The sequence below is a fragment of the Babylonia areolata genome, chromosome 15 (genome assembly GCF_041734735.1).
Source record: "Babylonia areolata isolate BAREFJ2019XMU chromosome 15, ASM4173473v1, whole genome shotgun sequence".
NCBI lineage: Eukaryota > Metazoa > Mollusca > Gastropoda > Neogastropoda > Buccinidae > Babylonia > Babylonia areolata.
The window spans coordinates 30,299,505-30,327,483 of NC_134890.1; the positions used below are offsets into that span (position 1 = coordinate 30,299,505).

A 27,979-nucleotide genomic window follows, 5' to 3' on the forward strand; every position below is an offset into this window, starting at 1 on the left:
CTGACTTGATATTGCCATCATTTAGTTTTCTTTAGGAGCATCCTCTTTTATCGTTTGACATTGAAAAAGGTCAGCCTGATCTTTGCTATCCAAAGGGCGGTGGTCAGTGGACACTTGACGAGGCCTATCACGGTAGTGTTAAGGCAACTTCTGTAACGTATTTCCTTGGTGCCAGCTGTATCATGAGTGCACAATGTCTTGACCCAACGTTCATTTCTTCAGGAGATAACGTCCTTTGTCCTTTGAAACAAAAATTTCAGTCTCGATGAAATGAAAGCCCACGCTTTTGGTCAGAACTCGGATTCAAAATGTTCACCATTAGTCTAGATAATTACAAAGCAAACTTTGTCAAGGATTACATGATCAAACTTGGCAACCTTGATAGAATCGACCAATGATGATGACCTTGTTCCATCAGGGGCTAGAACAAGGGTACTCCAGATCATTAAAACTTGTACCTGTTTTCTGTGGACCGCACTTGCAATGTATTTTGATGCGATCACTGAAGCAAAAAGTGGCATGCAGTATGTTACAAGAGGGACTCGATCAGGCACAACTTCCGCTTCATGTGCATTAAGCTACGCAATTCAGCTAGCACACATTAAAAGTAACGGGAAAAAGCGTACTTCGGTAGCTCTGGCTTGCCTGAACCTATATTTGTACCTATGCCGTAGTTGGACTGGAGGCCACATGCTTTTTCATCAAACGATTAGCTTCTTTTGACGGAAAGCAATGTCAATGTTCATTCTTGACAGGGTCGTGTGTCGACAATCAATAATCCTTTTCTGGGCTGGTTGTTTGCCGATTTAGAAATAACATCTGAGTTTCTGGATGATTTCAGTTCATTTACAAACTGATTTACCACAGCCATATAACTAGTAGGCAAACTAAATGTGCATGCGGGTGGCTTCCCTTTACTACTTCCATTAGTTGTTCAAACGCTTTGGATTTCGGTGACTGAAATTTGGGTATTAATGTAGCGAATTGATTTTGTGCCCATTTTTCTAGCCTCCCAGGGTTTGCAAGCGGGGGCTTCCTAGAGAAGGGCTGTTCTGGAAAATTTCCCAGGGGCTGCAATGTGATGCAGCATAGGTAAAAATCAACAGGGATCCATTCCTGAAAACGTGAAATGCAATGGAAGGGGCTGCCTATCCTAAGTGGATGATTTTTCAACTACACATTTCATTTGCCCTTTTCTCGATGCTACGAGTGTCTTGAATAGTTGGTTGCTGTCGTGCTTGTTGGGTTCTTTAAGCATGAAACAGAAAAATGGACAATGTTTTAACTTGTGTGATGTGCTAGTCGATTCAGGTATTTGCCCCACTTTCACACCCATGCACTCCACTGACCCTGTTGTCGTTATACAACACTGACGACAAATGTACAAACACATGAAGGCTGTGCTTCTCTCCTAAAAAACAGCTGTCTTGAGTAAATAAATAGAATACACGTCATTGTAAACGTCTCCCAACAAAAACCAAGGAACAGTTTAAGAAAATGGCAAGGTAAGGTCCAATCTGTACCATGGGTTTATGTAAAGTTCATTGTTTTGGGTAGGAGTTAAGATCTTGGGGTTGTGAGTTCATGGTTCAATTTTCTCTTGGCCCCCAGCCCAAGGTGTGCTCTTGTTCCCATTCTGTGCAGCTGTTATATTTACAAAATCTCACAATGTACACACACACAGCATGTTCTTGGCGTTCAATGAATAATTTAGAGTATTTATCTCCATCGAAAGACTATAACATACATAAAATTCAGGAAATCAAAACATGCAATATTCTGGTTCTCGTCTTTCTTCAGAGTATTATCATTCCCATTGTAAGATGTACAAACTGAAAACAGACACATTTCACAATGGGTAACATGGATGTGGGAGGCAAAATGAATAAAGGAACAATGCCACCAAACATCATGAAAATAATGTGTGTCCAAGCAGTTGGCTACCATCTATCTCCGCATGTTCTGGCCAACCGAACACAGCCAGTACATTTACTAACAGCGCACAACATTGTACACATGTATATACAGAAACAAGCATCTATGAACAGTAAGAAAGCTCTGTCTCCAATCATCCAGCTGGCTTTTGCAAAATACTGCTGATTTAAAATTAAAATATTGACTTTTGCAAAATACTGATGATTAAAAAAATTTTTTTTTTTTGACTTTTGCAAAATACTGCTGATTCAAAGACAAAAATAAACTCACGACAAACATGCCGATGTCCACGGATGGTAATACAAGTTTTTTATGAGTGTGTCTCTGTGTGCATGCATGCATATATAAGTGTGTGCATGTGTGGTGGCAAAAACAAAATCCGCAAGCCTATTGAAAACTGAGTTTTCCAGAGAGGAAGGGATACCAAGTGACCCTGAATTTCAGTAAATCCACACTGTGCTGCATGGATCATTTGTGGCCCTCTGGTACAAAAAATGATCTTTATTGATTTTTTTTTAAAGCCCAGGTCACCTTACTGGGCCAAAACAACTTTAGTATCTACCTGCAGGAGCATAAACTCATACACAGGTCTACAATCAGGTCAGTGTCTACACGGACGACTGTCGTGATCAAAGTATTGGTCCACACCCTGTGTTCTGTTCAATGTGCTCGAACCTCATAACAATTTCTTTGCTGTTAGTCTTAACTCTTACAACACATACCTCAGGCATTTTTAATTAGTCACTACCCAGCAAAACACAGTGACAGCACACACGTACACTTCACAACACCAATAATGCACCAACTACAACAACCATGAAGTCCAGTGCTATTCAAATATCACATAATTTCAAACTTAAGGTGCTTGTAAATGAAATGAACCAGTAACTCAATAAAGCTGCGCTGCTCTGAGTGAGAAAGAAACAACCACAGGACTGAGGTAAAGCTTTTCACCCCCACCCCTACCAACCAAGCAGATGATTTGTTTTCTTTCACAGATGGTGATAAATGTTATGACATAGTACGTTCTAGAATTTATCAGCATGTTTGTTATTGAAAGCTAGATTGCCATGGGTTTTCAGCGAGAAACTTTGGGGGCGTGGGGGGTGGGGGTGGGGGGGGTGGCAGCACCAGTGACTTCTACAGAGACACTACAAACTTTGGGTAACACCTCCCTTCTCACTGCGTATTAGCTCAAGTTCCTGCTTCATTTTCTGTTCTGTTGTATTTAGCATGCCTACCTTGGTAACACATGAACTGAATATTACGTCGTTATGTATTCTGCCATGAATAATTTAGTGTCTAAAAGTGCCGTATGGATGGATAAAACAAACTGAAAAGTATTTCTTTAAAAATCAGGGAGTGTACACTCGAATTCTAAGCACCTTGTTGCCCCCAAATATGTGATCATATAAAGAATTTTTGTTACTCAAGAGATATGCTCATATAAGAGTGACTGACACACAACACATGAGCACTTGAGTGTGTTTTCTGTGCACATCAATGAGTGCATGAGCAATTCTGTAATGCATGTACATGTGTGTGTATCAACCTGTCGATGCATGGATGTTTGTACTTGAGTATGGTGTACATGAGTATACATGTAATTTTCACAACAGTTGTAGAGTGTCATTGTTGGTGTTTTTGTCTGGTTTCACACACTTTCTCCCTGTAGAATGTCAACATCAGTCCTTCCATTCTGGCCCACACCTTCTCTCTGACCTTCAAAAATTCACTCTCACATCCCCCTCACCTCCTTTCTGACACATAAAAAACCCCTCTCCTCCACTCTGAACTTGACTCACAACCCCTCACCTCCATTCTGACCTCAGACACTCACATAATCCCTCACTCTCACACCCCCTCACCTCCCTTCAGACCTTTGACACATTAACCCCTATCTTCCACTCTAGCCTTTGACTCAAAAACCCCTCACCTCCATTCTGACCTTTGACACTCACATAACCCCTCACCCCCTTTCTGACCTATGACATTCCATTCACTCCCACAGACACTTTCAAACCCCTTTCGGACCGTCAACATTCACCCTGACTGACCCATCGCCGTCTCTCTAACCCTGCGGAGGTTCCGTTCACTCTTTTTATCTTCCCCCTCCCCCCAAATCCGGCGCATGCTGTGGGGCCCCCTCACAAGGTGGAGGTGCGTTCCTTGTTCTGCACGCTGACTCTCCAGCCCAGCACCTGCCGGTCGAAGCCACAGCTGAACAGGTTGCAGGGGGTGCTCTCCTCCGCCCAGCTGACCGCGCACACCATGCGCGTGTGGCCCTGCAGTGGTGCACACAGCGGAGACATCATGAACAAATAAACGGGTACATCATTAAATTAATCAATAAATAGATAAACAAATTAGACTGCCACTCCCAGCACTGGCCAACACAGCCACAGCAGGAAGTGCAACACCCAGCAGTGACTAAATTTCTGGTGCAGCCAGTGTTTTTCGAGACAGAAGGACACAACGATAATGATGAAATAAACAAATAAATAAATGAATAAATAAATAAACGGATATCATAAAAAAAACAGAAGATAGATAATGAAATAAAACAAAATGTGGGAAAAGAAAACAAAACAAAAAAAATCTAGTTTCTTTTGGGTTTTTCCCCCCTCAAGGTCTGACTAAGAGTGTTTGGTTACGCTGCTGGTCAGACATCTGCTCTTTCTTCTAAAACACATCGAACACTGACATGGATTACAGGATATTTAATATGTGTATCTGATCTTCTGCATGTGTATAAAGATGCCTACGAAAGATACAGAGATGCCTACGAAAGATCCTCGGCATAAAGTGGCAAGACAGGGTCTCCAACCTCCAGGTCCAAGAGAGGAGTGGCCTGCCCAGCATCAAAAGCCTGCTGATCCAGTGCCAGCTACGCTGGACAGGACATGATGTCTGCATGACAGACAGCAGGATCCCGAAGATGCTTTTGTATGGCCAGCTGAAGGAAGGCCACCGCAAACTTGGAAGACCCTGCAAGCGCTTCAAGGACACCTTGAAGACAAACCTCAGAGCCTGTGAAATAGACATCGCTTCCTGGAAAACTGATGCCCTTGACCGCTCTCGCTGAGGATGCTGTGCTCTAGTGGCATAAAGACATTTGAAAACAAGAGAACGCTGGCCATCAAGGAGAAGCGTGAGCAAAGGAAGCAGGGCTCAACTTCTGGAGACGTTTTCCCTTGCAACACCTGAGGGAAGTGCTGCGCATCCAGAATCGGCCTCTTCTCCCATATGAGGACAAACACCAACAGATAAGCCTGCCTGCCTACTCATCCGTTGGTCCAGACGGGAGACTCCATCATCATCATGTGTATATACAGGAAGGAGGTTCAGACACCAGCAGGTCTGCCCACCTGTTGACTGGGAAGATTGGAAAAATCTCGAACCTTTACCCACCAGGTGCCGTGAACAGGATTCAAACACGGGACCCTCATACTGAATCACTTGGCTGTTGCTCCCGCTGCAACACTTTACTGACTACAGGGTTGTTCAGATTATAAGATGCATACTAAAAAGTTTAGAGAATTTCTGATTTTAAGATACATATGGCGCAGCAAAATGATAAACAAGAAGTTCAGCATTGATGGGTCACTTGCTGTTGTTGCTGCAGCCATGTCTCTAAGTGATGCCAAAGCCTTGATGTCATTACTGGAGCTCTCTTTACATGGTGCATCATCTACTTTCTTTTCTGCTCCGTTGGTCTCTGCCTTCTGGAGTCTGTCCTGTCCCTGCTCCCCCTGGTGACTTGTGCGTGCACTGTTTTTACTGTGATTCAATGGAACGTTTCATTCTTATTCAGCGCCTTCCAGGTTCAGAGGTTGACCTTGACATGATTCTGATTCACAACAACGTATTCAGATTGCTGATTATGCACTAGGCTCACCGTATCATAGGGCACAAGGGGGCAAAGTTCAGGGAAAAAATGTATCACTTTATAATCTGTAAACCATGGTACATGTACTCAAAACACCTTTGGTTTGTAGTTTCTTGGGTAATGTTCTGTGTAAACCCCCAAATTTTCCATTTTTAATATCAGACTCACAGCTGTGTACAGAGAGAGATGGCACTGAAAAGGACAACTGGTGCTAGTGATTAAACAATCTTTGAACATTCATAACCAATAAACTGATGTTCTATGACTACTAATGCAGTCATCATACTACCCTATGTACATGTACACACATGCACAACACTTTAAATATATACACACATACACGGAATTAAAGTAACTGATCAGTCTGTCAGGATATACATGTAAGTAAATTCACTGTCAAAAGAAACACACACACACATACTCTCTCTCTCTCTCACATACACATTCTTATTGCAAACAAACATAGAATCAAACTGGATAAGGAAATCACACAGACACACATCAGAAAAAGACTGAGCAACAGACAGACCTGGCGGTTGTTGCGTGGCAGACGACCGATTCGGACACCGTTGATGTCATAGAGACGAACATGACGATTGTCATGAGGAATGGCGATCATATTCGAGGCAGGAGACACTGAAATTCTGCACAGCAAACTATCTGATTGATACAGGAAATAATTCATGTGTGCTGCAGAACTTTAAATTCTGCACAGCAAACTATCTGATTGATACAGGAAATAATTCATGTGTGCTGCAGAACTTTAAATTCTGCACAGCAAACTATCTGATTGATACAGGAAATAATTCATGTGTGCTGCAGAACTTTAAATTCTGCACAGCAAACTATCTGATTGATACAGGAAATAATTCATGTGTGCTGCAGAACTTTAAATTCTGCACAGCAAACTCTGATTGATACAGGAAATAATTCATGTGTGCTGCAGAACTTTAAATTCTGCACAGCAAACTATCTGATTGATACAGGAAATAATTCATGTGTGCTGCAGAACTTTAAATTCTGCACAGCAAACTATCTGATCGATACAGGAAATAATTCATGTGTGCTGCAGAACTTATCACTGATGTGCGTCTTGCTGCGGCGAGTGCAAGTGTTTCAATGAACGTGTGTGTGTGCACGTGTGTTGTGTATATGCACATTGATATAAAATGGAAGCATTTAAATATAAATGCAATAAATGATTGACCTGTGTCTTGCTGTGGTAAGTGCAAGTAATCGAATGTGTGTGTAAGAGTGTGTGTGTGTGTGTGTGTGTGTGTGTGTGTGTGTGTGTGAATGTGTGTGTTGTATGTGCACACTGATATAAAATGAAAGCATTCAAATATCAATACAAAAAATCGGTTTCAAGAACATAACTCAACAACTGAACCTACGATACAAACACACATACACACACACATCACCCCCATATACATATTCTTCCGTCACCCCCCACACCCCCTCCCAACCCCCCACAGACTCAAACCCTCTCTGTCTCTGTGTTCCATTTATCTCCCTCTGGTCCCAAGTCACCTGTTCACGGCGGAGTCTGTGCGGATGGTGGCGATGGGAGACCTCATGTTCCGCATGTCCCACACCCGCACCGTGCGGTCATCACTGCCAGACACCACCTTGTCACCGCTGGCAAACACCGCTGATGTCACCGGCCTGGGGAAATCAACACACCACCATGGAGACAGCAGCAGAGTGAAAACGTTTTCATGCTGCAGCTTTGTTCAGTTTGTTGTGATGCTGCAGAGATGCCAACCCCTGTCAAGTGTTGGTAGGAACAATCAGGGAACATGTAGGAACATTTTGAATTAGGTAGGAACGCATGGACTCCAAGCCACATCAGCAAACATACATTTCATCTACAAGGCATACAAACACTTGGGTTTCCTGCAACACGGTGTAACTACTACGATTAAGTGTTGGTCCACTCAATGCTGTTACAATGTAAACATGTACGCAATTAGCTGAGCATCATCATGTGAGACCAAGGTTAGTAGTGACTGTCCTAGACTCGTGATCAATAGGTCTAGAGCGTCTAGGTAATTTTACGACAGGAAAGCATGTGACTATGCTATGTAGTCGAAAATGAACACGGAACAATTTTGACGTTGGCGTAATGTCAGAACAAACTGATCGAGCATATGGTGAAAATCATAAAATATGGTGAAATTGTAACAGTGGGCATCTCTGTTGCTGTAACATCTTCCATGTGCATTATTCCCATGTCAATCATCCAATGCCCCCCCACCCTCCCTCCTCTACACAGCCGCACCCTGACTCATACTCTCTCAGTCCCAGTACCAGTAGTCCACAGGAACCATCAATACAAGGTCACCAACAGGCCACCCACCTAAGGTGACTGTGTTGTTTCTTTGGAGGGTATTGAGTGGACCACAGCAATGTACAAAGAAGTAAAGCATAAAAGGAAATGTTTTTTCCCTAATAAATGTATAACTGAGACAGACATCTATCATTTATACAAATCCTTTTACTCGCTGCAAATCCCTCATACTGACACACACACCGATTCATGTGCCAGTGTCACTCATACAGACACACACACCAATGCACATGCCAGTGTAACAGGAAGAATTCTCTCCAACCTCTCCTTTGATTTAAGAATCCTAAGAGTCTGTGTGTGTGCGACAGCAGCAAGAATGGAACAAAAGCACTCACTGAGTGTGGCCCTGGAACACGTTGACAAGCAGAGCAGAGTCGCGGAAATCCCAGAGGCGAAAGGTCATGTCCTTGGACGAGGTCACAACCAATCGCTGATTCGGGTGCGCATGAACATCGCTCAACTCTTGGTCGTGACCTACACAAAGGAAATTTTTTTTTCCTGAAATTACGTTTAACAAACAAACTTACCATGACCAACTAGTACAACTACCTATTTCCCAATTGGCCCACAGTAGGTAGGTAGGCCTCTTTTGGTCATGGCTGACCATGGATAGAGTATATCCGACCTAATGTCTAATCGGGCTGTCTGTTTGGACCAAGCAGCGTTGCCTGTGACTGTCGAGACCGATGCGTGAGAGACAGTCTCTGTCGCAGCGATCACATGTGTAAGCTGATGCTGGTCTGTCGGCTGCCGTCCCTTTTCAGCGAGCTCGCTTTTCTGCTGCAGCAGCTGACAGTTTGTCCTCACCAATCCGTAGCTGATTCTTGAGAGTACTTCTCCATCTGTTGCTGTCATCTGCAAGGTCCTCCCAGGACTCAGTGTTGATCTCAAGCGCCTTCTTGTCACGTTTGCAAACATCTTTGTATCTCAGCTGTGGGTGGCCGATGCTTCTCTGCCCCACGGCAAGCTCTCCATAAAGGATGTCTTGGGATGCGACCATCTTCCATGCGGCGAACGTGGCCCAGCCAGCGCAGCCGATGCTGTCTCAGCATGGTATACCATGGTATATGGTCGGGAGGCCAGCGCGAGTCAGGACTTCGGTGTTTGTCGCCTTGTCTTGCCAGGAGTGGAATCATCGGGTCAGGCCACATGTACACCTCCTTGCACTGAGGTTCAACTTCTGCCTGCCCACATACATTTCTCGAGGTCCATGCAGTAAACTGTTCACCCCCTATACAACTATGGGTAGGAGTCTTTTTGCCCAAACCAACAGCCTTAGGTGACACAGTAAACCCATTCTTTAATTTTATACATGAGCTCAGAGTCAGACCATCCCTCTCTCTCCCTCTCTATCTCTCTCTCTCTGACACACACACATGCACAAGCACACTTCCCACCCCACCCAAACACACACATAAACACACATTCATGCAACACACACATATTCACAATCACAAGCATATACACACAAAGAGAGGACAAAAGAAATGCTCATGAATATTCATGACAGCAGATTATAACAGATACTTGTACGTGGGTTCCAAAAGGCATGCTAATCATATTTTTTAAATGAATGCACAGAAATATTCATATTCTCACCACACACTTTCCACAAAAAAACACCAAAGCTCAACTGTCAATTATCTAGGAATTATAGGTACTCATTTACACAAACTTTGATTTTTTTCCCAGTCACAGTCCTTGGTCTTACGAGAAAAGGAATGATACACATTATTTCATTATTTAAAACAAACAGTAAAAGCATACACACATTTCCAGTTAAATAAACAATGGTGCTTTTTTTTCTTTGGTTTGTTTTTTGCTTTTTTTTGCTGTCCCATCATGTCTACTGTATGTGTTATCACTCCCACACCACTCACTCAGAGTCCCCCATGCACAGCCACACCCTCTTTCTCTGCCAACAAATCCACACCTGTTGATAAACCACACTCTCCCTTCTCTCTCTGCCAACAAATCCACACCTGTTGATAAACCACACTCTCCCTTCTCTCTCTGCCAACAAATCCACACCTGTTGATAAACCACACTCTCCCTTCTCTCTCTGCCAACAAATCCACACCTGTCGATAAACCACACTCTCCCTTCTCTCTCTGCCAATAAATCCACACCTGTCGATAAACCACACTCTCCCTTCTCTCTCTGCCAACAAATCCACACCTGTCGATAAACCACACTCTCCCTTCTCTCTCTGCCAACAAATCCACACCTGTCGATAAACCACACTCTCCCTTCTCTCTCTGCCAATAAATCCACACCTGTTGATAAACCACACTCTCCCTTCTCTCTCTGCCAACAAATCCACACCTGTCGATAAACCACACTCTCCCTTCTCTCTCTGCCAATAAATCCACACCTGTTGATAAACCACACTCTCCCTTCTCTCTCTGCCAACAAATCCACACCTGTCGATAAACCACACTCTCCCTTCTCTCTCTGCCAATAAATCCACACCTGTTGATAAACCACACTCTCCCTTCTCTCTCTGCCAATAAATCCACACCTGTTGATAAACCACACTCTCCCTTCTCTCTCTGCCAATAAATCCACACCTGTCGATAAACCACACTCTCCCTTCTCTCTCTACCAACAAATCCACACCTGTTGATAAACCACACTCTCCCTTCTCTCTCTGCCAACAAATCCACACCTGTCGACAAACCACACGCTCCCTTCTCTCTCTGCCAACAAATCCACACCTGTCGATAAACCACACGCTCCCTTCTCTCTCTGCCAACAAATCCACACCTGTCGACAAACCACACGCTCCCTTCTCTCTCTGCCAACAAATCCACACCTGTCGAAAAAAACACATGCTCCCTTCTCTCTCTGCCAATAAATCCACACCTGTTAATAAACCACACTCTCCCTTCTCTCTCTGCCAACAAATCCACACCTGTCGACAAACCACACTCTCCCTTCTCTCTCTGCCAACAAATCCACACCTGTCGACAAACCACACGCTCCCTTCTCTCTCTGCCAACAAATCCACACCTGTCGACAAACCACATGCTCCCTTCTCTCTCTGCCAATAAATCCACACCTGTCGACAAACCATACACTCCCTTCTCTGTCTCTCTCTCCAGTCACACTTACCAATCAGCACATTGAGGATGTCCCCTGATTCGGCGTCATGCAAGATGGCCGACCTGTCCCAGGACGCCGTGATGACCTGTGAACCTCCGGCCACCCAGTCGGCAGCGATGAGCACGTTGGCGTGGGAGGTCAGCACCAAGAGAGGGGTCTGCTGGACCAGGGAGGTAGAGGAGGCCTCACCTGACTCACCTGAGGAGAGGGTAGGGGGCAGGGTGGGGGGTCACACACCTTATTAACACATGCAGAGTACTGCCAAACTATTTTGGAAAAAAAAAGCATTGTATTGTGTCATATTGTACTGTATTACTCTTTTTTGTCACAACAGATTTCGCTGTGTGAAATTGGGGCTGCTCTCCCTATGGAGAGCGCATCGCTACACTGAGAGCGCCACCATTACTTTGTATTTTTTTCTGTCTGCAATTCTATTTGTTTTCCTATTGAAATAGACTTTTCTACAGAATTTTGCCAGGCACAACCCTTTTGTTGCCTTGGGTTCTTTTACATGAACTAAGTGCATGCTGCACACAGGACCTCAGTTTATCGTCTCATCCGAATGACTAGCATACAGACCACCACTCAAGGTCTAGTGGAAGGGGAGAAAATATTGGCGACAACAGGATTTGAACCAGTGAGCTCAGATTCTCTAGCTTCCTAGGCGGACAAGTTACCTCCAGGCCAACACTCCATGAAGACAAAAGACAACAGCTTAGTGGTTAGTGCACTAAAAGGAGGAGTTTGTATTATACTCCATGTTTGGTGTCATATACTGTACCATGTCAAACTGATGCAAACTAGGCCTATCGGTTTGCTCTGCTTGGCCAAATTTTGTGTGGCTAACAGTGAAAAGACGAGCCGTCTTGCCCGGTCCGCTCTTAGCCAGTCAAACGCCTCTAAAAGCTATAAGCGCTGAATCATTCCTTTGGCCAAGGCTCTCTACGCCATCTTGTCAGGTTTGCACTAAATTCCCATTCCACAGCTTTGTGTTTGGAAATCTGCCAGCCCTGGGTGGGCAAAGACTGGAGAGACATGACAATTCTCACCTCCCAACTCCACAGCAAAACTGTCCCAGTTTTGTGACTTTCAGGCACAGGTACTGTCATATCCATACACATAAACCTCTGACGTTGATGATTCCGTCAATTTCTTGCCAGAGGATTAATAAAAACTAACTCTAATATAAACATTATTCTACATAATATACAAAAGTATACATGATAACAGACATAAGAAAAACCCAGAAATGACCATCAGGCAACCCACATGTCCTACGCACAAGAAAAAGATACAACATAGTCTGAAATTACCAAATATGACTTAAAAAAAGAGAAAAAGAGAAAAAATATTCACGGCTCTCTGGAAAAAAATACACATCAATGGACAATGGACCAGCAAGGCAGAAATCCAGAAAGGAAGAAACAAAGAGCAGAAGAAAAAAAGGAACTTTCTGGCACAGAATTTTCAGATGGTAGAGACACTGTTTGTACTGAAAGTGCTCTCAGCATTCCTGTGAATTTTCTATCTAACATTACGTTTAAATAACATACTTACCGTGACCCAACTAGTGCAGACTCCGGCAGGGGTCTGACATTCCTGTCCTATGCAAACTACTATCCGCCTATGCGGAGAAAAAGAGAGCAACTACGGCCGATAACCTCCTGGAAGTTGGTAACCTCCCCTTTGTCCCGCTAGCTAGCGCCCTCTTTTGACATACCACTGTCCACCACTTCGCTTGCAATGTTTATCAATTATTAAACGTAAAAATATGTAGATAATAAAAAAAATACAAAACTATATTCATGAATACTTTTTAACTATCCACTTTTTGCTCACCCGACGTCTGAAAAGTGTTGCTATCAAAAGACAATGAAACAAGAGAGGCAAGGCCTTCAAGACTCACTTGTGACACACTTAAAAAAAAAACCCCAAGCTTTTTATGTATTGAGTATAATTTCAAAATGTAATGTTTAAGATGAGAAAGATCAGTTTAAAGCAAATTAACTCCCCTAGCATTAATTACAGAGTAATTTCCCTTTTTTTACTATCTGCACCAAAACGTTTGCAAAATAAATAAAACTTCCATGTTTAGCAAAATAAGTTCCTGTTTCAACAAAAAATGATAATAATGACTGCTCTTGTTGTTGTGTCAGAATATCAGATCAAAGTGCCAAGTTTAGAGAATACAAAAAATATAAATATAACAGTAAATGCAGTTTGCATATAATTAGGCTTCATTTTTTTTTTTTTTTGTGCCCATCCCAGAGGTGCAATATTGTTTTAAACAAGATGACTGGAAAGAACTGAATTTTTCCTATTTTTATGCCAAATTTGGTGTCAACTGACAGAGTATTTGCAGAGAAAATGTCAATGTTAAAGTTTACCACAGACACACAGACACACAGACAACCAAACACCAGTTTAAAACATAGACTCACTTTGTTTACACAAGTGAGTCAAAAAGGATGGAAGAGTCCACTGCAAATAACTACCCTGACTCCACATTCACTGCTGTGCAGCAGAACCGTCTCCCTGTTTCATGGGCTATCAAGCAAGCAACTGTTAGTCATACATAAAAGCACCAGATGTGTGAGCATGGCACAGATGACCCCATCTTTGTGACTTCTTTTTCTTCCTCGTTCGTGAGCTGTGTCTCCCACATTCACTCATATATATGTATATATATGTATACATGAGTGGACTTTTATATGCATGACCATTTTTACCTCGCCATATAGGCAGCCATACTCTGTTTTTGGAGGATTTTTTTTTTGATATATACACAAATGGCCTTTTACATGCATGACCATTTTCACCTCACCATGCAGGCAGCCATACTTTGTTTTCAGAGGAGTTTTTGTGACTGACTCAGCCCTCCTTACCTTCCGTTCCCTCCTCTTTCTCTGAGGCTTCAACATCATCCTCTCCTGAAGACATCGACTTCTGAAAAGAGAGAAAAAACAAAACAAAACAAAAGGCCATATGAATAGTTTTGAATTTATGGAACACAAAAGCCTTTCTTTCTGTCACACTAGGTGAAAAAAAGAGGAATCCCAATGGACTGTTACATTCTTTATCCATCAGTCTCCCTCACTTCTAAATGGTCCCCAAATTATTAGATTTCCTTATCATTACAAATATGAACCCGACAATACATCTAAACACTTTGCTGAAAATCATAGTGTCATTAATACTGAGCATTATTATCCAAAGCAAACCAAACCACACCACAACAATCCATTAGCAATTATAGTGTTCTAAAAGTATCACTCTTCAAACAACAATCGAACCACATGACGGGCGCAATAGCCAAGTGGTTAAAATGTTGGACTTTCAATCTGAGGGTCCTGGGTTAGAATCTCACTAACAGGGCCTGGTCGGTAAAGTGTGGACATTTTTCTGATCTTTCAGATCAACCTATGTGCAGACCTCTTAGTGCCTGAACCCCATCTGTGTGTATACACATGCAGAAGGTCAAATATGCATGTTAAAGATCCTGTAATCCATGTCAGAGTTAGGTGGGTTATGGAAACAAGAACATACCCAGCATGCACCCCCCCGAAAATGGAGTATGGCTGCCTAAATGGTGGTGTTAATGAACAAAAGGGTAAAAAATGTAAACTGTTACATGTCTGTATGAGTGTGTATGTGTGTGTAACTGAAACCAGATTGAATGACACAGGAAACGAATGACGAGCACCCAAATGGCAGCTGAAAGTCAGTTCTATCCAGATAGGAAGCCTGCTGTACCAATGACCCCGTGTTTGTAAAGCGCTTAGAACTTGGTCTCTGACTGAGGATAGGCGTTATATGAGTATCCTTATCATCATCATCATCGTAAAGAATTGAACCACACCCATCAAATGTTTCTCACATATAAATCAGACGTCTGTGAAGGGGGGGAGAACTGGGCCCTCCAGATGTGGGCCGTGTGGTCCCCAGATGCTGTCAGCACCAAGTCCTGGGCAGGGTGGAATCGAACCGCATTCACAGAGCCCTGGTGCCCTCGGTATGTCAACACACAGGCGCCCGTGTCGATGGAGTAGATTCTGGCTGTGTGGTCTGGAGACAAGGAAAGAAAAGACATGTTTAACACTTTCACTGCTATAGGCGACCTTTGTTGACTATTATCATCATTATTATTATGAGCATTTATGCCTAATCTTGAAAATAAACAAAGATAAAGAAAAATGTTTACTCACGCAACTACAGATCTTTAAATGTTAATCTTTTTAAAAGCTGATGTTTCAGAAGTATTTGCCACCAGTCTGTATACCAGTGACCTGATCACATTTTACAACGCTTCCCTCCAGGAACTGCTTGATAAGCATGCCCCTCTCACAATGCGTGATGTGTTTGATTGTTAATGTGCACCCTGGATGTCTCTTGAAATCAAGATGGCAAAACAGCAGCGTCGCTCCGCTGAGCAAAAATGGCACAAGTCTGGTCTGGAAATTTTCAAGCAGATATATGCTCACTTATGCAATGTTGTAAATCAAATGATCCGTGATGCGAAAAAGAAATACGTGTGCGACAGAATTACTGTCGCTGATTTCTCCAGTGTTCTGTTTCGCTTGGCCAATCAGATGATAGGGAAGGATGTCCTAACTATTCTACCTAGCAATATACCTTCTGAAAATCTTGGTTTTTACCTTGATTCATCTCTCATGATGGAAACTTATGTGAACCACCTGTGTAAAGTTCTTTACTTTCAGCTTCGTAAGATTAGTAAAATCCGTGCCTTCCTGTCTATTGATGCTACCAACAAATTTGCTGTTGCCTTCATTTTATCCCACCTAGATTATTGCAATTCTCTCTTTGCTGGCCTTCCCAATGATAAACTCTACAAGCTCTAGAAAATACAGAATAGTGCAACTTGACTCGTCCTTAAAAAGTCGAGGAGAGAGAGTGCTACTGCTCTTGTACGGACACTTCATTGGTTGCCTGTTCAAGCCAGAATTGAATATAAAGTTGCCTGTCTATGCTTTCAGTGCCTGAATTGTGACACCACACCTCATATCTTTCTGAGCTTGTTAACCCGTACTTGCCAAACAGAATAATGAGGTCTCTTGATTCCTCCCAGCTAACTGTTCCCCGATACTTCCTTCACTCCTGTGGAAAGAGGTCATTTTCCGTCTTTGGCCCAACAACCTGGAATTCTCTGCCTATTGCTCTCAGACAAACAACTCACCTGTCTACCTTTAAAACAAATCTTAAAACTTATCTCTTTAAAAATACTTGTCATTACTCAAATAGTGCTGTTGTCCCAGGTCCATGGCAATGTGAGTGTGTGTGATGGGTGAGTAGAGAGAATGGGGGTGGGTAGATGGATGGTGGTGGTGTGGTTCGAAAGGGAGAATGACCCGATTTTTACCCCTTTTACCTTTTCTATCCAAAACTTTTTATTATTATTATTATTATTTATTTATTTTTTATTTTTTTATTTTTTTTTTACAATTTTTACAAAATCTATGGCATGCAGATTACAATTATGCTCCTTTTTATATGTATGTATTTTAAGTGAAAATTGCAGTTATCTCAGCCATTTAATCATGTGTATGTCTGTGTGTGTGTGTTGGAGTGTAACAGTTGTAGTATTGAGAGTATGTTACTTTGTGAGTTTTATGCCTTGTGCTTTTATAATATTAATGATTCTGTTTTATGTTTCAACTACTTTTTATATGCTTTCTTGTTTTACTTTAGGTACTGGATTGTAAAGTGCTTAGAGCTTGCTTATGCTTGTATTATAGCTTTATATAAAAATAAAATATCATTATTATACAAATAGAACACACATGTAAATATCAAAAAGGAAAAATTAAACACAAGATACAAAACATTATCAAAAATTATTCATCCCCCACACAAACACACCAACAACACACACAAGCACACAAGTCATAACACACAATCATAAATAGTACACAAACAAAAATACAGCCAACAAATTCTGAAACTCTCAAACCCACTAGACTGGAAATTGAGGGGTCATGCTGATAAGACCATTTTTCACACTGTAACAAAGCTTGACAGCTGCAGGCAGTTTCCTGCCAATAGAACAATGACTGAACTTTGCCCCCTGACCTAGTTTGAAGTGAACAAGTCCATTGTGTTGTTCTGACATGAACCAAAGCCTGTGACTGAGAGCTTTGTTTCTAAGATATTTGGTGCTGGTGTGTGTTTTTCACAAAGAAACTTGGCAGTGTAGCCAAAGGCAAATGGGAAGAAAAGTAGACATGGAAAAGCATGACCACAGTCATTAAACATACCTCATACAATATCTAAAAACGTGGAAAAAAAGAAAAGAAAAACAAGATACAGATATACTATGTTTGTTTTTTTTGTTTTTTTTTGCTGCCCCATCATCTGCACCGTTTCAGTGGCATTACTCCCACGCCGCTCATTTAGATTCCCCCATACACAGCCACACCAGGGTTCGTCCGTCGCAGTTCCAGCGTCAGCAGTCCACAGGGAACCATCGATGTTAGGTCGCCAGGAGGCCACACACCAGAGGAGACCCTGCACTGCTGCTGAGTCACTTCGGTGGTGTTCAGTGGTGCCTGTTCTGTTTTTTTAACGTACTTAGGACACCACCTACTAAGCCCCCTACTAACGACAATAATGGCTTAGTCGCGGAGCCAGACTGAGTGAGCGTCCCTCCCAGAGTGGAGACCGCCACTACGTCCCTCAAACAACAGCCCCCCATGAATCTGCCGACACTGACGACATTGACAGGACTCACCCCAAGCACGGAAGTGGAGGGGTATCGAAACTAAGGTCACCATGAGAGCAGGGCATGAAAGGCCACAGACTTTGAGACTATTTTGTTTATATTGATGACGATGAAGGAGCAGGAGGATGACGATGATGATGACGATGTTGCTATAGAGGTCCATTTTGGTTTGGGACTGCGTGACAAGGCTGTACTCTACGCTTCCTGTCATAATGATATCCCGGCGTTAACCAGGCCCGAGAGATACAGACACTTGTGGTGTTGGTCAGGTAATTAGAGCAACACACCCAAAGACGCATCCTTGAAGCGGATGACACTCGACTGTGTGGTCCCAGTCTCCCCATTTAAGCCCACAGCACACTCAACTCTGGGTAGGAGCCGGCCACGGGCCGAAAAACCCACCTCCGCTGGGATTCGAACCCGCGTCCTCCCAGCCGTCAGTCCGCGACGCTAACCACTTCGCCACGGCGGCTGGTGATATACTATGTTTTTGTTTTTTTCCCAATTAATGAGATAAATGTAAACAGACAAAACGTTTATTACGTTCCATCAAAGCAAGTAAAAAAGATTTCCAAAAATATGCTCAACCAGTTTCCTGGGCTGCTAGACCCTTAACCAAGGTTTAGAAGAAAATAGCCAACCATTTTCAACGGATATTTAAACTGTGTCCACTGATACTATACTTCACCTACACTGATTAAGTTGTGTTCAAGTAATCTTCATGTAATGACAGAATACACACACACACACACACACACACACACACACACACAACCTCACCCATGTAACAAACTTGCATCCTTTGCATCACATACTATAATGTACACTGTGTCTACATTCAGCGACATGCGCACACTCTGACAGTTGCTGACCTACAAAGCCTGAGGCAGTTCTGAAGTAATCATCCAATGATAGAACACACACACATACAAACATATGTAATTCTTAAGAACAAGGGACTCCAAAAAACTTGCGTCCTTCCCATTACATACTGTACACTGCGTCTACATTAAACGATATGCGCACACTCTTACAGCGATCTTCATCCAATGACAGAACACACACAAACACACACACACATATAATTCACAAGGACAAGGGCCTCCCAACAAACGCGTGTCCTTCCCATTACACACACTGTGTCCACACTGAGCGACATGTGCACACTCTGCACACAGCTGCTGACCTGCGGAGGCAGTGCCAATGACCTGCTGACAATGGCGGGACACGCTGACCTCCCAGACCCCGTCCCGGTGACCCCTGTAGCTGTGCATCAAGGTGTACACGGCGTTGGGGGCGCGGAAACTGGACACCAGTTTGCTTGTGGACGCCTTGTAGGTCGTCTTGATTTTCTGGCCCACCGACAGCTGGGAGGCTGCGGCACCACCATTATGGTCATCATCATCATCATCACACATCATCATCGTCATTACTATCCTTGTCATCATCATCACTACATTTATTGTCATCACTCTCCTCTGCACTGTCATCATCATTATCATCATAAACAACAGATCTGGTATGTTGTCTGCACTTTCTGCTCCTCTTGACTGTTGAGAGGCTACATGCATCATCATCATCATCATCACTGTCACTGATGTCATCTCCAATGTCACTAACGTCATCATTGTCACTGTCACTGACATCATCACCAATGTCACTGACATCACCATCATCGCTGTCACTGACATCATCACCAATGTCACTGACATCACCATCATCACTATCACTGACGTCATCACCAATGTCACTGATATCACCATCATCACTGTCACTAACATCATTGTAATCATAAACAATTAGCTTTGTACATAGTTTTAGTATTTCTGTCCCACCAACAATTGGAAGGATGCATCCTACTCTTTAACATCATCATTATGACCATCAGCTGCATTGTTAGAATGTAACATCATTACAAAGAGAAAACAACTCATTTTCCTATTTTCCTTCCTTCCTGTATTTTTGACTCACTTGTGTAAACAAAGTGAGTCTATGTTTTATCCTGGTGTTCGGTTGTCTGTGTGTGTGTGTGTGTGCGACTCACTTGTGTAAACGAAGTGAGTCTATGTTTTAGCCCAGTGTTCGGTTGTGTGTGTGTGTGTGTGTGTGTGTGTGTGTGCGTGTCTGTGTGTCCGTGGTAAACTTTAACATTGCCATTTTCTCTGCAAATACTTAGTCAGTTGACACCAAATTTGGCATAAAAATAGGAAAAATTTCAGTTTTATCCAGTCATCTTGTTTAAAACAATATTGCACCTCTGGGATAGGCACAAAAATTAAAAAAAGAAGCCTAATTATATGCAAACTGAATTTATACTGTTATATTTACATTTTTTTAAAAATTCTCTAAACTTGGCACTTTGATCTGATGTTCTGACACAATAACAAGAGCAGTCATTTTTAGAATTTTTTGTTCAAACAGGAACTTCTTTTGCTAAGCATGGAAGTTATATTTATTTTGCACGTCTTTGGTGCAGATGATAAAAAAGGGAAATTAATCTGTAATTAATGCTATGGGGGTTAACTTGCTTTAAACTGATCTTTCTCATCTTAAACATCACATTTTGAAATTATACTCAATACATAAAAAGCTTGTGTTTTACTGTCAGTGTACAGGGCTTTCACCATGTTTATTCGCCCAAGTGGTCTTTTTCGGAAAATACTAAAATCAATACTACGAGTGGACTTTATAGATCTGTGGGCTGAGCCCTGAAGGTCATGGGCAAAAATCAATTGCATACACATATTTATACATATTCAAAGCGCGTGCTCATATTCCTCGCGAACAAAGGATGCCATTTTGTTTTGTTTCTGCTGTTCAATCCTATATTCAATCAACAATACGCGATACCATGTGATGGAAAGTTGGAGAAGGAGACCATTACACATTTATTCTGAGAAAGATTTGTGAACGCCTCATCACTTACTAGATTATGCCCCAAACTGCCATAAAAATATCAACAAAATCAGTCGGAATTCACAGTTAAAAATAATAAACCATGATGAAACGTAAAAATTTCCAGTCTTGACTTTTCTCAAAATGAAGTCCTTTTCACTTCATATGACATTTAGGAAGTACTTGTACTTAGCTCTACATGTTATTAGTTTAACAAAATACTCAATTTTCATATCAACTTTAAAACTATAAAACTAGAATGAGCATAAAAGAAAAATTGAATCGACCGTGTCGTACTACATTCCCGGCGGGTGTAACTAAACTTGTACATCTATCTAGATCCAGAGAAAACAGCTAAATGTTGCAGTGTGATTGCGGCGATAAGCACGTCTCCTTTACCGCGGACTTAAAAAGAATTTTTAATTGCCCTTAAAGATTTTTTGAATGCCCAAGATACACTAGAATAATATAATTTAAACAGCGTTCTCACTGTGAATACCGCAATCGATTTATCGCTCTTAACCCTTTGAGCCCTGAGTTCCTGAGCAATTTTAACCCTTCTGCCTGAGCTCCTGAGCCAAAATTTGCAAATAATTGGTATTTAATGTGTCACGGCAGATATAAAAAGAGTGCCCTGACCACCGCTTTACCGGTGGTAGAGAAAAATGACATAATGCCTAGCCACCGGTTGAGCGGTGCATAAACACTTGTGTCGTGTTTTGTTATTGGTTGACTTATATTGAAGAGCCAATCAGAAAAAAATCAGAAAAACCGTAATATTCTGACGTCAGCGAACGTAGTACCAAAATGGCCGCGCTTTTTCACTGTGTTTTGTGCATGTGCTTTGGATAAAAAAGATCGATTTCAATATAAGTCAACCAATAGCAAAACACGACACAAGTGTTTACGCACTTATTATTATTATTATTATTAAAAGGCATTATGTCATTTTTCTCTACCACCGGTAAAGCGGTGGTCAGGGCTCAAAGGGTTAAAAAAGCATGTTTAAATGCTAAATTTTAGAATGTCAGTTAAGGAGCCACGATAGTATAATGGGTAAGACAGTTTCTTCTCACCCGAAAACACGGGGTTTGAATCTGCCGTCAGGACGTTTTTTTTTCTTTTTTTTCTTTTTTTAACCCGAAGCTTTATAATAACAAATACAGAACACATTTTAACAAATAGATTTTTTAAAGTGTATTACAAGTGAGTCTTGAAGGCCTTGGCTCTCTTGTTCTTTCTTTCTTGGAATCAGGAAGTGTTTTTCTTGTCATTATCATCAGTGTACTGTACTGGTACATATTGTCATATTGTGCTGCAGTGTGCTGTATTTTATTGTGCAAAACTGAAAAGTATTTCTTGCTGTTACAAGAGATTTATGTTTGAGGAATTCAGGTTTTCCCCCTTTTCTCTACCCATATTTTTTTCCTTTTTCTTTCAACATACTGGACATAAACATCGACTCAAGAACATGTGCCATTCTATCACATGCTGTATATACTTGCTGATATGTGCGTGTCTCTTTTTTTTTCTTTTTGTAAATGGAAGCAAATGTTTGTGTGTTCTTGCATTAGGTATCAGTAAAAACAAACAAACCCACCTCACTTTATTCACAGAACCAAGAACCTCTCAATTTTCATTGTTTCTCATCATTCACTTTTCCCCAAGCAAACAATTATTTGTTTTCCCTTCTAACAAAGAAGGCTCTGTTTTTCCACAAAGGACAAGTACAAACAAACCAAAAAATAAAAATGCAGGAAGAAAGAAAAGAACAGAAAGAAAGGTATATCAGAGGAAATAATCACATGCAGAAGTGGACTGAACAAAGCTTAAGTCTTAAGAAGTTGACGCCAAGTTTCATACCTCTTTTGGATTTGCCGCCATAGTCTGAAGCATCTTCCGACCTTTCTCGGCCTGGTTTCTCATCTCCTGCAGTGCTGCTGGTCTCCAAGCGTTCTGTCAAGTTTTCCACACGTTCCTGCACTGAAGACAATACATAGCTCAATGATAACAGGCATGACAATGTTGGGGTTCATCACAATGCAGCTGTAATCAAGTGTTAGTAGTATGTATCAGATTTCAAACATCTTCCACAGTTGTGCTTTTCAACTCTCGTGTTCCCCTGTTTCTACATGTTGGCGTTAAAATGAATGATTATTTCTTCTCTGTGGTATTATAAAAAAAAAAACCTATTCTGACAGCAAAATGCAACCATATCTTATCTAAAACACAACTTATCAACCGGAGTACTTCTTAATCAAATAACAATAAAATGGCAGATGAAACTGGATGGACACTGTCAAAGAGTAAATACAGGCTGAGCAAAACATACTTTACATTTCTTGATGTGTCCCTTAAAAAAATGGTTTTAGTGGATTCACAGGATTCTTGAGTATTTTCACTGAGGCCTTCAAATTTCCTGAACAGAGGGAGTTTCTTGATAAACCCATATCTAACACTGTATTGATGATCTGTCAATCACCCATTCAGCAGGATGGGAATGACTCAATGACAGACGGGGTGTAAATTATCTCTATATGGATGGTGTCATTTACTAAAGCTTGAGCTGTGGGGATTCTATATTTTATTGTGTGTGTGAGAAATCAGCTAATCAGTTCAAACACATTGCATACAAACACACACACACAGAGTCACATATACAAGCATATATATATATATATATATATATATATATATATATATATATATATATATATATATATATATATATATACGACAGTCAGTCGTGTCCGACTATGACCATCAGAACAGCAGAGAAGGCAACTGCTGTCCCGACAATCTGGGCTAGAATTTGATTATAGTGGAGAGTGTCTTGCCCAAGTTACATCCCCACTCTCTCGGCCAAGAGGGTTTTAGGACAGTCGGCGCTGGGATGGTTCCCAAAGGTCAACTAGCCCCCAAGGCTGCAGCACTAAGAGCCAGCGCAACTTTGCCTCCTAGTTTGAGAGTCATAGTCCTTCACAAAAGACTAAGCTGTAAATGATTTCCCATTGACTGGAGAAACCACTGATAATACAGCTCTCACTTTGCTGTTAGTAGCAAACACAAAACCAGAAACACAGAAGAAAAGAAAGAAGCAGTGAAAGGAAGAGTAGTGAGGCAGAGGGACACAGTCAGAAAGAAAGACTGAGGAAGTGAGACAGGTTGCAGAGAAAGAGAGTGAAGGAATACAGAAAGAATGTGAGTCAGACAGACAGACAGACAGACAGAGAAACAAATAGAGCTGGGGCAGAGCAAGTGCAAGGACTTACATGAAAGATTTGACGTGTACAGAGTTTCAAATTCCTTTTCTATTTGCGCAAACAGGTCAAACAACCGCTCCCTGCAAATAAAGTTAACCCTAAAAATCAATTTCATTTTCATTTAAGAAGCTATACTGGACACATGCAATGATTTACACAAGTTTTGGAAAAAAATGCATCTTCATAAAGAAATCCAGACACACACATATTCATGGATGTGCACATATTTATGTATAAAATATGCTCTAATACATACATATACACATGCATACACTTACACATGCATGCACTGAGCAATCACACACACAGCTTTGATAGAAAAAAAAAGCCAAAAAGAGTGCCACTGCACAGAAACAACAATACATAAATATATATTTTTTAGGTTATGAAGATTGTTGTAGACATGTTGATTTCAATCAACTAATCAGATAATGATCTTATTCATGCTAAATATGACGGCTTAGTTGACTTAGTTGAAAAGAGAAATCATCATATCTTATATAATGTTCTTAAGAAACTGCTTCTGAAAAATAATTCACATAAACCGTTTCTCAAAAAGAATTCACATATTTATGTACTTATAAAGATCTGTATATATCCTGTCAATTACTTCCTACTGTTCCTCCACTATCTTTCCTCCCATCTCCACTCACCTCATAACTGGTGGGAGAACAGCCTCAGTCTCTAGCTCATCTCGATAGCGGCTCAGCCCTGGAACTGGCTGACTACCTTCTGTGCGACTTCGGTGATGACGAATCATGTGTGGCACCCCTTTCCTCTTTACCTGCTGTTTCAAAGCTGATGCATCCATTGGCATTCTTGGGAGTTTGAGCTGTGTTGGCTGCTCAGCTAATGTTGCTCTGATCTGCTGGTTCGGCCAATGAAGTTGTCAGTACTGCATGAAGAATATGAATATGTATATACATCTACACATATATATCGATATGTAGATACATCATTACATGTATAGGTACTGATATGCAACAAAAGCATTGTAACTATATCAATTAATATTAATCTGTGTGTGTGTGTGTGTGTGTGTGTGTGTGTGTGTGTGTGTTAGTCAGAAAGAAAAATGTTGCCTTGCATGTGGAAAAAAAAAGGAAAACCTAAGCACTCTAAATATTATCATAATATAGCAAATTAAATGCAGGCCATTGCTTTGGAGAATGAAAAAGCGCAATCCCAATTACACTTGATCAGCCACTAAAACACTAACACTTTTCAAGTAAAAACATAATGACAGTGATAGTAGATACTGGTCACAGAACAGTGGTTTTCAGCGTTGCAGTGTTACACTGTCAAGTGCCCTATGAAAGTTTGCAAAAAAGCCAATGGACTTCTTTAATTTAGAAAAAAATAGTCAAATCCTCTTATCAACTGCATATCATACTGGGCAACACAAGACCTTTCACTGCAAAAGCCACACTGAATTTTTGTTGAAGGAGGGATACTATTGACTCTGAACTGTCAAACCTATGTCTTCCCACAATCAGGTTCCAACCTGCAAGGCTCCTGTGTGCCAGTTACATCATGTAATTCAGATCACAAACAATTGACCTCATCAGCCTGACAACCTGGTAAGTTTACCAACCAAATCAATGCTGATTGCCATGAAAACACAACAGTGTACTTCTAACAGGTCTCTGACTTTCTTCTGTTGACATCATTCAATCTATCAGTGACAAACTTTTTTTATATATATATATTTTTTTTTATAGTTATGCCATTGAATTAATGATCATCCATTGATATGTCAACAGTTTGCATTGATTAATATCAAAATAGATCATTGTGACTGTATACAAACACACTCACAGAGAACAGAGTCATAAACTGTTGTTACTGAAATGTGTGTTAAAAATTTATATAATTCAGTGACTGTTGAAGTGAAAGAGCCAGACATGACAAATTATCTTAAGAAAGGTCCATAATGTGGAATGCTTCAAAGGAAAATGGAAAAGACAGTTTTCCTGGCAAGAATTTGAAGCTGGAATAAAGACAGCTGCTGTGTCTTCAAAGATGCTGTTACAAACTGACAAAGGCAACTGATAAGGAGACTCAAAATAGATGTTACCAATAAATAGGATCAATATTCCTGTATGGACTTATCAGTAATTTCTTGGTTGATGTTGATTTTCTTATTTATGATGTAACACAGTAGTTATTGAATGGATGAGGTGTTCCACTGTGTGTGGTGCACAAATATAAAAAAAAGTGTATGGATGAGCCTATGTACAGGCTTGTGTGTGTTTGCATGACTTTATATAATACTTGTGTGTGTGTGTGTGTGTGTGTGTGTGTGTGTGTGTGTCAAAGCACATGCAAACAAATTATCTGGATTGTTGACTGTTGTTCATCCAGTCCTAACCTTTAAATATCAACACTGGAAATAGGTTTATCTTTTGCAATTACAAACTTGTGGTAGACATCTGTTGAAAAAAAAGAACATCTCTCGCTGTGTCTCTGCAAGCAAATTATCAAACATGAGGTTTCAGTGCACTTTATCCATGGGGTACATTTCTTTTTTTCTTCTTGTATACGTGCTTTTAGAACAGATCTTGGTCAACAATCCTCTAATTCACTCATTCAAAATTGTTGCACCTTCATTCATTATTTGTACATTCCATTCTTTGGTTTTTTGTATTTTCACAGTAATCATCACATCAAACTGTGTACAAATAATTCATTTTTATAACAAAGGAAAATCATTCATCATGATTTTGACATCTTTGCATTCTACTTGGGATTATCACAAATACGTTAAGGTCCTTATCTGAAGCAACAATCGATTGCAATTGAGAGGGTACTGAGAAGAGCCACAAAGCTTGTACATCATGTCTTATAATGATAGATTAACTTATAAATCTAAAATCATTTTCCCTTAAGGGTTGAACTAGAAGGATACGTGGTGATCTGATTTAGACATATAAACTTTTCAATGGTCATGTTGTTGTATCTTGGGACCAGTTCTTCTCTGCACCTCAGTACAGTTCCACAAGAAATACTGATGGAAAAATTATTGCACAACATTCAAATACTAACACAAGACAGTTTTGCTTCAGTGACGAATGTATGGAATCAACTGCCACTGCATTTAAAACAAGCACCATCAACTGAGTCATTTAAGAATGAAATGGACAATTCTACAAAATTCTTGACTATTCTTAGAGAGTTTGATAAATAAATAAAATGTAAATGAAGCGTCGAACCTTGTCTAAAGTCTGTAACAAAATGTGTCATGAGATCAAAGAAGGGACTGTTCATAAGCTTCAAAGCTTGTTTTTGTACCTAACCTACTACTACTGCTACTGTGCAAGACGGTTGTCCACGGAAGGCCAAAACTATAAACATTCTTCACACTGTAACGCTCAAACTTTCCGCCATTTTTCTCAACTGATCAGAAAAAGCCTTTACTATACAACCTAGAGAAAATATGAAAACTCCAGTTACCACTGAAAATCAGTTCGTCTGTCTTTCGAAGTTCAATCAATGGCGACACACCCATGAACTTTCATTTTGATTCTTTTTCCTTAAGAACTGCAGAGCAAATGAACACACTGCGAAACGTATTACAAATAACTTAACATTTGTCATACCATTTTGAAACCTAATGTCATTCTGTTCACTCGTAATTCTGCTCAAAAGGACATGCGAACTAAAAAGTCGTTTGTTAATTAGGCCAATTGTTACTTTCACAGTTATCTTTCCTGATTTTCAGAGCAGTAGAAAAAGGGAGCTCATTAAGACATTAGGTAACATTTGGGGATTTTCCAAGAGAATTTTTTCTAAATAAACTTGCT

At 40.9% G+C, this 27,979-nt stretch overlaps 1 protein-coding gene across 2 annotated transcripts; it reads right to left on the minus strand.

The window, feature by feature from the left end:
- Positions 1-1,353: 1,353 nt before the first annotated feature.
- Positions 1,354-27,913, minus strand: LOC143290550 (WD repeat-containing protein 37-like). 2 transcript variants are annotated; one of them, XM_076600091.1, is made up of 12 exons: positions 27,776-27,913; positions 24,830-25,071; positions 24,186-24,256; positions 22,777-22,896; positions 19,205-19,393; positions 15,160-15,347; positions 14,168-14,228; positions 11,292-11,480; positions 8,513-8,651; positions 7,358-7,492; positions 6,354-6,468; positions 1,354-4,220 (listed from the first exon to the last, which is right to left on the minus strand). In XM_076600091.1, exons 2-12 carry the CDS (start codon positions 24,991-24,993, stop codon positions 4,083-4,085), a joined length of 1,509 nt encoding a protein of 502 aa, XP_076456206.1. In that variant the 5' UTR covers positions 24,994-25,071; positions 27,776-27,913; the 3' UTR covers positions 1,354-4,082. The 2 variants fall into 2 exon arrangements, with proteins under 2 accessions (XP_076456206.1, XP_076456205.1); XM_076600090.1 differs by having other exon boundaries at positions 27,630-27,869.
- Positions 27,914-27,979: the final 66 nt, after the last annotated feature.